Genomic DNA, 16,656 nt, shown 5'->3' with positions numbered 1-16,656 from the left:
AACCTGCGAACAGGCGATTAGCGAACAGGCAGCGTAACCAGGCCTGGTAGATTGTAAAGCGACCTTGAAATTGATTCTCACAGTCAATTTGCCCAGCAGAACTGGTTTCCACTGTGATTTCGTGGAGGCGTTGACAGCGTTGTTTCGTTTTAGCAAAGTTAAGGTAAGCTGTATTGCTTTTTTGTGGGTTTTTATTATTTTAATCGCTTATTTATCTACTGTGGTCGAGCAATTTCGACTACAATCAGATTTTACAAGCGTACATTTCATTGTATATACGGGGCAATCTTGCCTGCACTGACATCATCTTGTCAGGCGCTCCACGTGTCGGAGGTGCACGTATCGAAAAACTCAAAAAAACCGGAGCCATTGTTGCTCGCACTGGTCGTCATCATAGACCAGGGTACTATACAACCTCGTACCCAGGGTCTTTTCTCTGTGCTCACTCTGGGGGGAACACCCGCTGAGAAAAGACCCTGGTATTGTTTGGTCACGTGTCTCCAATTATAATTTCATCCTTGGGGGGGGTTAGTTAATGTATATGTATTGTCGCCATGTTTTCAAACTCTAAATGCGGGCTTTTCCTTTCGTGTTTGCAATTTGCAATACAAAATAGTTTGTATAGCGAATTCATGTTAAAGCCAAAACAGGTGATTTGCTTAGAAAAGGTATTTTTTAATTCGGATGTTCTTGCGGTTTTACCAACTGGATACGGTAAATCATTGATTTTTTACTTGCTTCCTGCTCTGTTATTTGCGGCTAAGAACGGTGTTGCCAAATACACCGAACACATTGATTCTATAATCGTCGTCGTGTCGCCTTTAAATGCTCTGATGAAAGACCAGATTTCACGATTAAATGCGGGTATAATTCGTGCATCAGTCCTCGACGTTAGGAACGTAGCAGCAGAAGACTCTGAGGATGCGGAAGACAAAGATGATGGCATTAGATCTGATGTTGTTTGTGACTTTCCTCTAATGACAAAATAAAACTTGAAGAAGGATATTATAATATTGTATTTGCACACCCTGAGTCGCTTGTTTCCTGTTTATATGGACGAAGATTGATGCGAAGCATTGTGTATCAAAAGAACGTTTGTGCTATTGTTGTTGATGAGTCCCATTGCATTTTAGAATGGTAAGTGTTTATTACATAAAATACATTGTATATATTACACAACTTTTCCTCCTATAAAACAAGTCTTGCAATTTCAAGTGTATAGTATATATTTATCATTTCAATGTGTTTTATATTTATATCAGGGGTAAAGATTTCAGAGTGGATTATGGAAATCTGGGTGCCTTGTGTGCCACATTTTCAAATGTACCTGTCATAGCCATGACTTGCAACAGCAAACCGTATGATAGGATGTATCAAAAATCCCTGGGCTTAAAACATGTTGGAAATCATTGGCAATCCTGATCGCATGAACAACAACAAAAAGCATTTCAGAACTGGACCAGATATTGATTCTCTCACAGAAATCCTTACTCCTATAGCTGAAGGTTTGAAAAACAAGCAGATGTGCTATCCTTTGACAATAATCTACATCCCCTTGAAGTGGTGCGGGTTTGCATATAAACTGTTGAATTTGTTCTGGGATGTGATCAATATTATCCCAAGGGAGGCAGCCAATTCCTGAAAACAGATTATTTGCACAGTTTCATTCGCCTCAAACTAAGGAGATGAAGGATGAAGTCTCTTGAAGCAGTTGACATGTGCTACAGGAAGCACAATCGGGTTGTATTTGCAACAGTAGCCTTGGGGATGGGTGTTGTATCAAAGGCATCAGAAGTGTTGTGCATATCACTCCACCATACACAATACAAGCGTATGTTCAGGAAACTGGAAGAGCTGGGAGAGATGGAAACCATGCAACTGCAGTCCTATATTACAATAATCGATGTTTGCAAAAAACAAACCGGGGATGCAAGAAGATATTCGAGTTTATTGTCAAAACAGAGGCACATGTCTCAGATATATGTTGCTGAAATCAATGGACACAGATGAAAGGTACATTAAACCACTTTCTCCCAAACACTTCTGTTGTAGTGTTTGTGGTGAAGAATGTGATTGTGCTAGTTGCACTTCATAGATCCTATTTAAGAACAATATAAATAACATATGTAGTGCTGTGAAACATAATGTACATATTGATTAAGAAAGGAACATCTTGACTAAACTACATACAGTTTACCAATGCATTAAAAAGAACAAAACAAGAGACTCTCCAAAGATGGTTAACATTTTTATATGGTTTTTTTACTAACTTACAGTTGCCTGATGATGACTGAAACCTAGTTGAAACATTGAATAAAATTGTTAACCAATTTTGCAGTGTCTATTGCATTGTTTTTTTAATTACCCAATGGCAACTTTATTTTCACCAATACATGTAGTTTATATTGCTAATACTGTAGAAATTATTAATAGTAATTAATAGTAATATACAATTATTATTATTCTAGTGTACAAAAAAAACTATTATATTTTGTTAACATAAAAACATGGGTTCTATATACAATACTATACTCTATATACAATACTATACAATATATACAATATTTATAAATATATATATATATATATAATATATATATATATATATATATTATATATATATATAAATAAAGTGTTCTGAGTTCTACCTTTTAAGAGTTCTGATTTCTTCTGGTTCATCAGTTTCCTCTCTGTCAGAATCTAAGTCACTAACAACAGGAAAATGTAATGCAATGTTCTTTTGATGTCTTTTCAACCATTCAGAAAACTTTTCTTCATCAAAAGCACAAAGTGGGTTTGATGAAATTCCAGCAAATGTTGTATGTGATCTTCCTTGAACATACGAAAATGGCTTCAATTTGCGCAAATCAGCAAGAACTTTTTTTTCATCTTCCAATGAGGACTTGTGCGAGTGAGCTGATGATTTTTGTTTAATGGAAGCTTGGTTTTCAAAACATCTACAATCTTACGGATTCCTCCAGCTGCCTTGCTCATCCTTTCGATGGCCTTCTCTGTCTTGTTTGCTCCCATCAAACTAATTAGCCCCTTCATGTCCCTGTTCCGGTTCTCTTGCAACAGGTCTATTTCAATGTTTTTACCACCACCTCCTTTCCAGTTGACTAGTGCAGCCCATTTACACAGATGTGACTCAGCAGGTGAGAGTAAAACTTCATTCTGGATGGTGGTAACTAGCATTTCAATTGCTATACATTAAATCCAGAAACAGATGAGAAGTAATACAACATCTGTTCTGGATTAATGCCAAATGTTCTCCATTCCCATATGCCACTGCATCTTTGCAATCAAATAGAACCATGAAGGATCGAAGAAGATTGACAGAATAATTAAAAATGCCATCTGATGAGTTGTTGTCTGAGATATTTTCCTCTAAACTGTCAACATCGCTGCATGAAGTGTCTTGGAAAACATACTCATCCAAGAACTTGTCTAAGACAGTCATTAGGTGGGTTTTTTTTTTCTTCTTCACTCAAATCCTCTTGATCAGGCAATGGATTATTTTCCTTTGGAGAATCGTTTACATTTTCCATCTTGAAGAACTCTAGCAATGCTTCAACAAGATAGCAATTGCCAACACTCATGAACAGCTGCTCACAGTCTTCATAATGTTTTATATCGACTGTAACATTTCTCCTTTGAGTACCTCTCGGAAGTATCTAATGGTACCTGCTTCTCTTCCAGAGTTCTTGTAGAGTCTTTGAAGACAGACTACAAATATAATGCAAGTTTTATTTAACTTTATGTTCTATGTCTATTAGGGCAAGATGCAAGATATCAATGTAATAGTATTGTAACAGGTAGTAGGTGTGTAACAAGATCCAATATTGGACCCTATTTTTTTGAAAAAATTCGTCATAAATCAATCATAAGACATGATTCTTCATGCAACCAGAAAAATCAAATCTAGTTTAGTTAATTCTTCCTGAAAAACCTGAGATTGCTTTTTTCGAGGTTTTTATATGTTAGGTTTGAAACAAAAACAAATAAATTTGTTCAAAATGTATTTTAAAACCTTTCAGGATTATAAACAACTGGTAGTGTCAATGATATAAAAGAGTAACATAACACAATTTGTAACAGGAAATCATATCATGACCAGGAATTTACCTTTAAGAACTTCTTTTAGCATGCCATCCAACAATGCGATACGGTACAAATGATCCAGTCTTGTTTGGGTGTATGGCATCCAGAGCGAAGATCTCGTGCTCCAGCAAACCTTACTCGGGTCAACTCATCACCAAAACAGGGAATTTTCACACCTTCTAAAGGATCAGTTTGGGAACCAACTCTGGATATATGTGATCGTGGTTGATCTGGCGTGTGGGCACCTGAACAATAGGATGGGAAGCTGTAGATGGAGAATTGATCAAAGTTGTATTGCCACTAGCTTTCACACATCCTCTGTCCATTGCTCCAATTGATCCAAAACATCACACAGTCACTGTACTTTTTTTCATCCTTCATGAGAACTGGAAGGGTCATAATTTCGATTTCAAAGCTGTCTTCTCAGAATTTTCATGAGTACAAGATCCTCTGGAATGTAGGACTTTAACCAAATAGTTCAGTGAACTTTTGAACCAGGATTCTCGCAATGAATACTTTATACCGATTCCGAATTGTTTGTCATTTCTGCATCTGACAATGAAACAATTTCACGAAAATTGCAAGTTGCGATATCTTTCTGTGGACCATTGTCAGGTAAGTCACTTGGCACTCTGTTGAACACCATGCTAGTTGCACATGCATGCACACTCTTGTTTTGATGGTCTGCTCTCATGTCATGCACTTTCTCTTCCCAATCTATGTATCAACCACATAGACAAATTTCATCCCAGATTTGACCAACTCGACAGCACGATCCAAAAAATGTTTCCCAATATCGTCAAGCACAACATATTTGTTAGAAAAACTCAAACAGAGCCCATATTGTTGAATCGATCAATCAACTAAAAGTAAGTAGATTAACATGTATAAATATGTATCCCTGATGGCATGAATCGTAATAAATATTTTCACTACCTGTAATTAAAAAAATTTCAGCTAAAATTCAAATGCATTTTTTCAAGTTTCAGAGGAAAACATCAAAATAATACAAGGTTTACCAATATAAGTATGATAGTTGTAGCTTGATTAACACAACAGTAATAACAAATAGCATTCATAATATCACTTCTATTGTGAACATAAGCTGAATAAAAGAATGCATTATGCATGACAATTTGTCTATGATTGGGTTTTAATAGTAACAGCACAGTTAGAAATTCAAAGATCTAAATAATCAAACCTACAAAAGTTAAAAACCTTGGTATTGACTATTGTGCTAACTATTAATCAAACAAACTTCAAATTATAAATATGGATTTAAAGACATACATTTTAGTTGCTTTCCCTTCTGTCAGAAGAATGGTGTTGATTCTTTGAATGCGCTCAAGTGATGACATCTCACAAACATGATAATGCCGTAAATTAGGGAAATTGGCGTAGTTTATTTCCTGCATCCAAAATAGAACAATCGAGCAAACTTGACAATATTTTTGCAACATTAGGACACCTCGTCGAGAGCTCATTTACCACTTCTGTCATCCAGTTTGACTGACTTAATCCTGCGTATGTTCCATTCCTTAGCACGGATGGCTCGTCTTTACGGCAATATTAATCAGTTCTCTGTTCGCCCGTTTAATATTTCATCCAACGCAGTTATATTCTATAACAAATCAAACGCGTATTTACTAAATAGCGACACGTTCAACATCAATATTTTTTTTCGCGGCATTTTAGTAATATAACACAAGATTTCAAGCTATATCAATGTTTCTTTATTTTATATGAATTATTAATAAGACGCAATATGTAAATTTGAGAGGCAGCTTTATGTAAATATACACGACCAACTTTAACAACATGTAATACCTCTTTATCAGAAGATGGAACTTGTACCCCAAAATTGAGCGAAGTTCTTGCTGAAGGCCCAGATGTGTGCAAACGAGTTCTTGGTGGTTGGGAGGGTCAGGTAGCACGTCTCGCAATGTCCTACCTGATTGGTCGAAACAAGTGTTCCGGTTTCGAGGGTTTCAAATTAGCCACTTCCGGTTTCGAATATTTACGTTTTTGTAGAACATTTTTACCAAAGCGTTTTTGTTTAAAAGAATTTCGCAGGTAAATCGTTTCAATAGTTTCAATGGTCTCAGGATATCAAGGGTTTCAAGGCTTTCAATGGTTTCATTGGTTCCAAGGCCTTCAATGGTTTCAATGGTCTCAATGATTTCAATGGTCTCAATGGTTTCAATGGTTTCAATGGTTTCAATGGTCTCAATGGTCTCAATGGTTTCAATGGTTTTAATGGTCTCGGGGGTTTCAGGGGTTTCAATGGTTTCAATGGTCCCAATGGTCTTGTGGGTTTCAAGGGTTTCAATGGTCTCAAGGGTTTCAGGGGTTTCAATGGTCTCGGGGGTTTCAGGGGTTTCAAGGGTTTCAGGGGTTTCAATGGTTTCAATGGTCTCAAGGGTTTCAGGGGTTTCAAGGGTTTCAGGGGTCTCAATGGTTTCAATGGTCCCAATGGTCTTGGGGGTTTCAGGGGTTTCAAGGGTTTCAGGGGTTTCAAGGGTTTCAATGGTTTCAATGGTCCCAATGGTCTTGGGGGTTTCAAGAGTTTCAATGGTCTCAAGGGTTTCAGGGGTTTCAATGGTCTCAAGGGTTTCAGGGGTTTCAATGGTCTCAGGGGTTTCAATGGTCTCGGGGGTTTCAGGGGTTTCAAGGGTTTCAGGGGTTTCAATGGTTTCAATGGTTTCAGGGGTTTCAATGGTTTCAATGGTCCCAATGGTCTCAGGGGTTTCAATGGTCTCGGGGGTTTCAGGGGTTTCAACGGTTTCAGGGGTTTCAATGGTTTCAATGGTTTCAGGGGTTTCAATGGTTTCAATGGTCCCAATGGTCTCAGGGGTTTCAATGGTCTCGGGGGTTTCAGGGGTTTCAAGGGTTTCAGGGTTTCAATGGTTTCAATGGTTTCAGGGGTTTCAAGGGTTTCAGGGGTCTCAATGGTTTCAATGGTCCCAATGGTCTCGGGGGTTTCAAGGGTTTCAATGGTTTCAGGGGTTCCAATGGTTTCAATGGTCCCAATGGTCTCAGGGGTTTCAATGGTCTCGGGGGTTTCAGGGGTTTCAAGGGTTTCAGGGGTTTCAATGGTTTCAATGGTTTCAATGGTCCCAATGGTCTCAGGGGTTTCAATGGTCTCGGGGGTTTCAGGGGTTTCAAGGGTTTCAGGGGTTTCAATGGTTTCAATGGTTTCAAGGGTTTCAGGGGTCTCAATGGTTTCAATGGTCCCAATGGTCTCGGGGTTTCAAGGGTTTCAATGGTTTCAGGGGTTTCAATGGTTTCAATGGTCCCAATGGTCTCAGGGGTTTCAATGGTCTCGGGGGTTTCAGGGGTTTCAAGGGTTTCAGGGGTTTCAATGGTTTCAGGGGTTTCAAGGGTTTCAGGGGTCTCAATGGTTTCAATGGTCCCAATGGTCTCGGGGGTTTCAAGGGTTTCAATGGTTTCAATGGTCTCAGGGGTTTCAAGGGTTTCAATGGTTCCAATGGTCTTGGGGGTTTCAAGGGTTTCAATTGTCTCAAGGGTTTCAATGGTTTCAGGGGTTTCAAGGGTTTCAATTGGATGCGCTTTTACAAATATATGTTATCTAATATCTACATTAAATTACAACTATTTACCAAAGTTACAATAATTAGAAATATGCTAGTTTAAAAAAATAGTCAAATATGATCAGGTCATCAGGAAGAGCATTCCATGCATAATCCATATGGACCTTAGCAGCTGCCATACTAAAAAAGAAATTATGATTATCTAATGATTTTTTTCAATAATGTCTTTTTTTCTCACAATAGGGAGGCTCCTTCATTTGTAGTGCCAGCTGTATGACAGTATGAGATTCGAAGAGCAAAGGGAGCATCCTAGCTGGAGTTTTATTGGTTGTCGTTATCACGAGTATTTTTGTAACCTAAATTGAGTTATTTAAGGCGTTGATGTGTGTGTTTTCTAAATTGGATTTGCAACCGTGCTAAATTGATTTGAACTGTCTAAATTTTATATAATTTTATCTGAAATTGATTGCGATTATTGTGATTATTGCGATTGTGAAAATCAGAGTGCCAGGCCAGGAGTGGTGTAGATTTCATTTACCCTTTTTGGATACCATTCAATTTTGACACCGTAAATTTGTCTTTTACTGTGTAAACGTAACATTCTTCACATTAATTAGATAAGTATGCAATATATACTAATAATACTACAAAAGAAATAGTATAATATAACAACAAAGGTGATTATAGAAAACTCTGGCCTCGGATTTCGCGTTTTTGATGGACGAAAAATTTCCATTATATCAGAAATATTTCGCGAAATTTAAAATATAAAAGGCATTAAACTTCGCGAAATATTTCTTATTTCATAAAAATTCTTTTTTTGGAGTTACTATTGTATTATTTTATGATTAAAAAATGCGTTATCTATGCTAACATACGAGCTCTACATCCATTTTGACGGGGTATTTAATTTCGGGAAAATTTCGCGGAGTATTTTCAAAATTAAATACGATAATTTTGACAAAAATACTGTCCCTAAAAGGGAAAAAATCTGGCCAAAATTCGAGGTAAAAACTACCTTGTAGCACGCTGCTTAACTTATTTTGCGTAAAACATTGTTTTATTTGAATTGCCGTAAACTTGTCGAGATATCTGTTTACGTTTATAAACAAATGTATTTTCTACAACAAATTCGTTTTTTCAAAAAATCTCCTTTGTAATTATACTAAAACAATATTCTGAATATCGCTAAATAAAAACCAGGACTTCGTCTCATTTTTTTACTCAGCGATATTCTCGGCGATATTCAGCTCGCCTTCAGCGAAACTGGTAAATTATCAAGTTTGGTAAACATGCAAACTGATTAAAATTCATAACCATAGACATAGTAATTGTTATTACTTTTATCGTTCTTTCAGTTTAAATCGCAGTAATTCATCTCTTACCAACACTTCGTTGTCTTTTTTACCTATGGAAAGGTTAATTTGTTGCCTTTTCACTATCTCCTCATTTTGGTAGTAGTCCATTAAGTAGTTGAAGAAGATATGTGTCCCGAAATTCTGCTGACAAGAGCTTCTTAAACGCCGCGCATTTTTGCTGTTATTTTGACATTCTTGTACGCTAGTTGTGATGGAGTTTGCTTGCGCACACAAGTTGATATCATGGTACTGACATAACGGCGACTTGTGGGGATTAGAACTGGCGTGGAATCTGTCACCAAGCACGTAACGTTCACTACAACCAGAGAGTGGATGGCATCTACCAACCGTGCGATCATTTGATTCTGTAGTATCAGTACTGGCCTTATACTCTGGCGGCACAATAGACGGGACATTGTGATTCTGAAAAGATATATCATTTTGTTAGACGTGTACATTTTTAATAATATTTACGCCTCATTACGCTTTATAATATTTTCGTGTTTATTGACTGAAAACAACAAATTTTTAAAAAAATGAGTAATTCTATTGCCTTGAAATTTGCAAAGCAGGACAAAATCGTCAGGCTTGCTACGCCACTGTATACATATGTACATGCAATATTATATACACTATATCTACATGCATGTATTGTAATTTTAATAATTATGAATTACATCTTTGGGTTCCTTTCCAAGTATTGGTTTTTCGAAACATCCACTTCTTTCACCCCAAAGCTCTTTCGAGACATTTGGAGCGCGACATTCAAGATGTCGGACAAAGCCACAAGGTGTGTCGTTGATAAAGACCATTGGTGGATACTTGAGCGACAAGTAAATGTCTGCAGCATCTCTGACAGACTCGGTCAGGGCAAGAAACTTCGATGCAACAGTACACTGAAATAAAGATCGTGAATCTTCATATAAACTCCGCATGTGCGCGAAAATTGCTATATATCTATACAGTTATTCCTGCCACCATGTGACATAAATTACTCCTAAAGAGTCGTTTTTTGGGGGTCAATTTTACCTTAAAATTGACATTTTGGGGGACCTTTTTTAGAAAGATGCCGTACATAACATACCACACTTATATGTTTTATGTGTTAAAAAACTTACTCCGTGTCGACAAACGAAATGATAAAATCCACCAGTTTTTCCAGGAACTTTCGAAAATGTATGACAAGGACTTAACCCAACCATGATGGAACAGTATAAGCTATAAATATCACCAATGAGAGCGACCTATGGAGAAGAGCATTTAGTAGGAAAAAAACAAAATACAGGTAACGATAATCTCATTTGATTGCAACATACTTGTAATAGCTTTATATAAAAAATACCTTTGACTTTCCAGAGGTTTTGATTTTACACCTGCTTGCAACGACAGTTAGCTGCTGCAAGCTAAGGTCCTTTAAATTTTCAATGTCCAAGCTCTCGTTGGTTATGAGCTGATGGAGTATAGCAGGATCACCTAAAGGAAATGTTGTATTATAATCATGGACGTATTTTGACGACAATTACGTCACACTGCTTCATGCACCTGCGATTTCAATGTTAATACAGACGTTTTTTCCAAACAAATATATCGAACATTATAGTAGCTACAATACAGCACAATTTAAACCATAAATTTAACTTTCGAATCACCTTCTTTCTCCGACGTTAAATGGTTGCTTTTCTTATCCATTTCTGTATTATAGCATGTGGTGTTCGCCGTGGCTGAGGGAACAATGAGTGGCATCTCCGCTATACCAATCTGAAAAGGGTTCTTGTTGCGGGTGTAAACAACTCTTTCAACTAGTTGTCTTTTGATTTTTTCCAGAAGTTCGTTCAAAGTTAACCCCCCTCTTTGATTTGTAATGTCGGTCTTTTCATAAACAATCTGAAATGAATTAAAATGGCAAATTTCCAATATATTGTAAAAATACTAGTAAAAAATATTATCGCCTTCACCGGGAAAATGTTAAGTAAGTTCTACTACTGTACCTCGGCATTACTGCAACAATTTTTTTCATTACCGTCACCAAGGCAAACTTCTGGGCAAATCCCACATATACCACATATTACATCGTTCAAGTCCCTTTCAGTTATTGCTTCAAACATCAAATAACCATTGTATATTAGATCCTCAATGTATTGCAGTTCACTCAATGACGGATTCTAACAAAGAATTAACTCGTGAGTAGATCTATAAAGATAATTAAAATTCTAAAGCCATTTTACATTTGTCAAGCATTTAGAGCATACAAAAATTGCTAAATCGTGAGAAAAATATTCTGGACTTTCGAAGTTTAATTGTTGAAACAGCACTGTCACATTATTACGGGTGCTGGTGAAATTTTTACTCATAAAGATCTCTTTGAAGGTGAAGCAGTCAAACAGTTTGCTGATAAACTGTTCACTCGCCAACAACGACAGTTTTTAGGGGGTATCACACCTCGACGATTATTATTATACATGGCCTACGAGGTCGGAGTCAGTGGCCTGTGGGGCCCAGCTGCCCCAAGCGTCACGTCGTGTTTGCTAAATTTTGCTATTATGGATCTGGGATTACTGAACAATGCGTGTCGAACCTAAAAAGATTCCTGTGTAAAGTGTCTACAAACAAAAAGCACGGTCAGAGCTCGAGTCCTACGGGACTATGGGTATGGGGGCAGAGATTGTTGCAAGCAATACAATAGACCTTATGCATAATGACGTAACAAGCCGTGACACCTGCAGGAAATTCTGGTCTTTTAGGGAAATTTTAAATTTTTCGCCGTTGCTACTCAGACCAGAATTCCCTGCAGGCGTCACAGCTTGATGCGTCATTATATACATAATGTCTATTTAGGTAAGTTAACAACTTATTTTAATTGCAATACTCATATCATAACTTATTACCTCTTTAGATTTAATCTGCATCATTGCCAACTTTGCTCGGATAACGTTTGTGAGTGGATGTCCTGTCTTGAAGTACTCACGAATTTCCAGTAAGATATCAAAGGATACCATCAGCTTGTCAGAAATATTGAAAAGACCTAAAATACATGTTTGCTTTTGTTATACACCATGCCTTGAACACAAGATACAGGATTGAGTGGTTAACTAAGAACATCGGAACTAATAAGTTAGTCTATCATTAGCAACAGGGGAAGGGAAAATGTACTATTTCGCGGGCGCATCAATAGGAATTTCCAAAATCCCGTGTTTTTTTTCGCTTTGCGTCGCCGGAATAAAGTCCCGTAGTATAGAACATGGTGTACCTACAAGCTAAATTACTTAAATTTAAACCTATATATCATGATATTCTTGTAGATTCCAAGTATTGCTTCCAGAATTTAAATTATATGCTTCTGAAAACTCAAAATTGGCGTCGCGTTGCCGCTTCGCGTTCGGTCTGTGTCGACCTTTAGACGATACTTACCAATATCGAATGGGACTGCTTGGTGCATAGCTTGGCATGCGGAGTTACTGCACATCTTAACTTTGATGGAAATAAGTTTGAACGGATTCAGATCGGTGATGAGGTAACAATTTCCCTTCTTGCCTGGATGGGACTTAGGTGGAGACAGGGGAGAACCACATTTCTGGCAATCGCTACAGCATGGAACAAAAACTTCTGGCCAACCATCTGAGATGCCTTTCCAGGTGTTAACGTCATGTTCCAATATTGTTTCGATAGTTGTCTTTTCGAATTTATAAGGGAGCTGCCTTGCCAAAGCGATATCAACTGTGTAGTCCCTTGCGGATGCTTTACTGTTTATATCAGGCAATTGTTCCTCTTCGGTTGGATTGTCAGGTAATGAAGATGGTTCAGTCTCCTTGCTTTGTTGTGCTAAGCAATACATGTGCAAATGTATGCAATTACACTTCACTTTTTTGTGCTTTCCTTTCGCCATATAACCACGACAATCTTTGCCAGTACACGACATACCCTCTTTTGTTACGTCAACGTGACAAAAACCAAGTGGATTGCTGGCTGTTGCCTCTGCGTAAATCGCGTACTTGGTGTGTGAAATTTTTACAACAGGCGCAAAACCATTGTCTTTTGCAAACTGACATGCTCGCGAAAGACTCTCGCTAATGGTGCTGCTACATGGGTAGGTTGTCAGCGATTCATTGTTGACGGAAATCTGTTGCAAAGGAGTTGTTTTTTTATCTACTGCCTCGTTTATGTGTTCGCAGGTAAACTGTTTTGTTTCGCCAGAACTAACATGCATTGCACGTTTATCTTTGCAGTTGTTATTCAAACACATCCAATTACCACTTTCATCCTTTGTAACAAAACACCTGTTTCCACGTTTAGTTGTCGCAACTGAAACAATTGATTGGGTTACGGTGACTGCGCTAGAAATTTTTACCGCAGTTTTGGGTCTTTTTTCTGACGTATGCGATCCACCAATAAATTCACCGCAACTCGAACACTCTTTGGGCTTATAGCGATTGAAATACTCAGCACTGCATTTCGGGCACTGCCCTTTGCCACGTTTTCTTCCCTTCGAATCCATATCCAAATATTACAATAAAATAATATTACAATAAAATACGATCACTTCTCAACGAAAAAATTGTATAAAACGCAACGCTCTTACTATAAGTTTGACAGTTGATGAAGTAATCATGCATGTTTAAGCTATTGTTCAATTTAGTAACCCCTTGTCAGCACTTTTGACTTTCCTTAAGTTTTGATTGGACAAACAATAGAACGCCATAGTTGTTTTTACTTTTGCCAACGCGGCGTATTTACAAAGTTCAAGCCAAAACAATGGCTTTAGCTAAAACAGCATTTTTTTAAATTGGGATTAAAAGCAAAATATTTACATCCGAATCCATAACATGAAGAAAAGTTAATTAGTGTTTTTACAGTTTTCTACAAAAGTGACTAATATCTCATACTAAATTCGTGGTTTTTAACATACATTTGAAGCTTTAAATTTTTTTGCCAACACAGCTTCTTTTTAAAGTGCAAGCCATTGTCATTTTTAATGGAGCTATACAAATCTGACTAAAACAATTTAAAATAAATTTTTCCTGGAGTTCTGATACGTTACACCAAAACACAAATGATGCATTGTTTTCATGTCGTCGATCAAAACAATTTTTAAGCACATTTGGTTGGTTGAGGAGATCGAACAATCAGATTGTCAAAGTTACTTTTGACTTGCTAACACAGCATATTTGTAAAGTGCAAGCTAACACAAAAACACAATAGAAGCAAATCTCACACTGACCGTGCACTGACGAGAGACAAAATAATCAAGGACAGGTGTAATATACAGATCTACTTAGCTTATCATGAGCTCGCCAAAAAGTGATGAAGACTCCATTTATTCTGAGACAAGGGATAATGAAGAAGAGGTGAGTTAAAAATTTCGATTACAATTAATGTATACATGCATGATAAGCCGTTAGGTTAGCGGTAGAAAAGAAACCAGTGGCGTCGCGATGCAGGCAGGGAGGGAGCTGTACCCCGCCCAGCGGGCGATTTCGCCAAAGTATTTTCTATTGCCAAAGAACAAAATTTGGAAAACATCTATAAATTTGACTGAGCAGTTTCGTTTTTTCATAGTATATAAAACTGGTGTTTTTATTTAATTCTATAGTGGGGAGAAACGTCTTTCCACGAGTTATTCGCAGAAAAGCAAGGCCAGACGTATATAAAAAATGGCGAGGGCTGGGTGTTATTTGGAGATTTCACTCTTAAATTTTTGGGGGAAATGAGTTGTGGCAGCTGGGTGTGCTCATGTACGGCCCGGGTTCTTGGTCAGTACGAGCAAAGGTATATCAATATCGTATTCTTCTCTTGTATATATTTTATATTGGTCTGTTCTGTTCTGACATTTTCATACATACCATATCACCCGATGTAACGATATTTCACCCAATGTTTTTGAATGCAAAGGTAATATTACTGTATAACCTATCCCGTAAAATTTTGACAGCTCTCTTCGCTCTCGTCTCGAGGTTGTACTATTTTTGGTTTTAGTTTAAAATTGCATGCTTTGTTCATCGCAGGAGAATTGTGATACCAGCCAGTGCGTTTGATTCAAAACCGAAATTTCTCGAGAAAACAAGAAACGCATTCGGTGGCGGCCTGTTCAACATAAGTGATGCTAACGTGAGGGATATTGAGGCATATTACAATTACCTCAAAGAGGAATACTACGCAGGGAGTCCCAAAGCGTATTACGGGGTCGAGCTAATTGGACGGCAAAAAGAGACAGGCTACTGGTGTCTTTCAAGGGAGGTATGGGCATTAACGTTTTTTTTTAAATCTTCATTGAGAATTGCGCAAAAAATAAATGGGACATGCATGCAGGTATTGCCATTGTTAAAAACTCCCAGTGCGTGTTCACTTGCAACTGGTTAATCCTGCCTCTTTTCTTAATCTTCGAAATACATGCACAGTTATGTTATCCACGCGGACATGACAACCGCAAAGTTTTTTTTTTCATTACTTTCTTCACATCCATGCGCTATATGTTGCTGTGGCGTACATAGCGATGTAAAAATCCCATTATAATTACTATGTATCTATAATAGTTTGTTTCATTTCAGATACAAATAAACAATGATGGCCAGTTTCTTAAGGAAGAAGACAAGAAACACTATTTTAGCCAAACGGATCTGACGGATTTTGAGCTTTTCCTTGAGGAGCGATTATTAAGCGACAGCTCAAATTTGTTGCTAATATGCCAAAGGTTTGTTCATTTTTTACCAACAATTTACTCCGAATACAATCGATTTCAAAATCACAGATTAAAACAGTGGCGGACACTGTCATATGACCCACATGAAATATTGGGGGTAGGCGTTTCGAGAATTCTAGGGAAATTTAGGCATGCCCCCCAATTGAAAAATAATGCATAAAATTGTATTGTAAAACATATACCGTCGCGTGAGAGACTGAAGTATAATAGCGTTAGATACTACAGACATATAATATTATAGTGAGGTTGATTAAAATTGTAATTATTTGCACCAGTTCACATCTCCTTCCCTTGAAGAACAAAGTATAAGATGTCGTTTAAACACCATTGGTGGGTTAAATAGTAGCAAACATAAGATGCAGCAAATCTACGACGCGTATATGAGGAGAAACTATTGTTTTACCTATTATTCTATACAGTTTTATGATACGGAAAAAAACTAAAACTAATTTCCAAAACTGTTTTTATGTCACGTCCGCGTCGTAGATCTGGACTTTGGTGCATCCTAAGCTCGCTAGTGAACCATCTGAGCACAATCCATTTCATATAGATTTATCGAGGAATCATTGGCGTTCAAGGAAAATACAATGGCCTTCAAGTTAGCGACAGCATTTCTTCTGCTTCGTCTCTTAAGAACAGGCGATAATAACCATTGGGGTACGCAATTTTCAATATCTTAACTTGGCATATAATTAGTGTATGCATGAAATCGTTGATGCAACTATATCTATGGCATAATTTCTAGTGGTATAAAGGTTTTCTTAAACAGGACGTTATAAAAGTCAATTCTCTAAATACTCGTGCTAGGACATTTGCGTACGAGGTTTGAATCATATGCACGGTTGAATTGAGTTAATTCGAGTTTTCTCGCATATTTCATTATAGACGAGAGTTCAATCTTGCTGCTACATTCCACCATTGCAGAGCGAAATGTCGGGAAATCCTTTACCCT

General features: G+C 37.4%; 2 protein-coding genes across 2 annotated transcripts; one reads left to right on the top strand and one right to left on the bottom strand.

The window, feature by feature from the left end:
* Window positions 1–8,995: 8,995 nt before the first annotated feature.
* Window positions 8,996–12,926, bottom strand: LOC114542646 (HMG domain-containing protein 3-like). The gene is made up of 6 exons (XM_028562148.1): window positions 12,419–12,926; window positions 11,883–12,032; window positions 10,999–11,153; window positions 10,129–10,254; window positions 9,688–9,906; window positions 8,996–9,433 (listed from the first exon to the last, which is right to left on the bottom strand). Exons 1-6 carry the CDS (start codon window positions 12,924–12,926, stop codon window positions 8,996–8,998), a joined length of 1,596 nt encoding a protein of 531 aa, XP_028417949.1.
* A 1,363-nt stretch (window positions 12,927–14,289) lies between these two features.
* LOC114542645 lies at window positions 14,290–15,630 on the top strand (the record flags this gene model as incomplete). Its single annotated transcript, XM_028562147.1, has 4 exons — window positions 14,290–14,352; window positions 14,598–14,773; window positions 15,010–15,241; window positions 15,553–15,630. Coding segments are annotated over exons 1-4 (549 nt in total), but the record flags the coding sequence as incomplete, so codon positions are not given.
* Window positions 15,631–16,656: the final 1,026 nt, after the last annotated feature.

Source organism: Dendronephthya gigantea, unplaced genomic scaffold (assembly GCF_004324835.1).
Source record: "Dendronephthya gigantea isolate DGI-Jeju-01 unplaced genomic scaffold, DenGig_1.0 000373F, whole genome shotgun sequence".
Taxonomy (NCBI): domain Eukaryota; kingdom Metazoa; phylum Cnidaria; class Anthozoa; order Malacalcyonacea; family Nephtheidae; genus Dendronephthya; species Dendronephthya gigantea.
This window is presented reverse-complemented; position numbering and strand designations above follow the sequence as displayed.

Coding starts and splice junctions, on each gene's coding strand:
- LOC114542646 (XM_028562148.1), bottom strand. CDS start 12,926: ATGTCGTGTACTGGCAAAGATTGTCGTGGTTATATGGCGAAAGGAAAG. Junction 12,033..12,418: donor AGCAGTCCCATTCGATATTG/GTAAGTATCGTC, acceptor CATGTATTTTAG/GTCTTTTCAATATTTCTGAC. Junction 9,907..10,128: donor ATTTCGTTTGTCGACACGGA/GTAAGTTTTTTA, acceptor TCTTTATTTCAG/TGTACTGTTGCATCGAAGTT.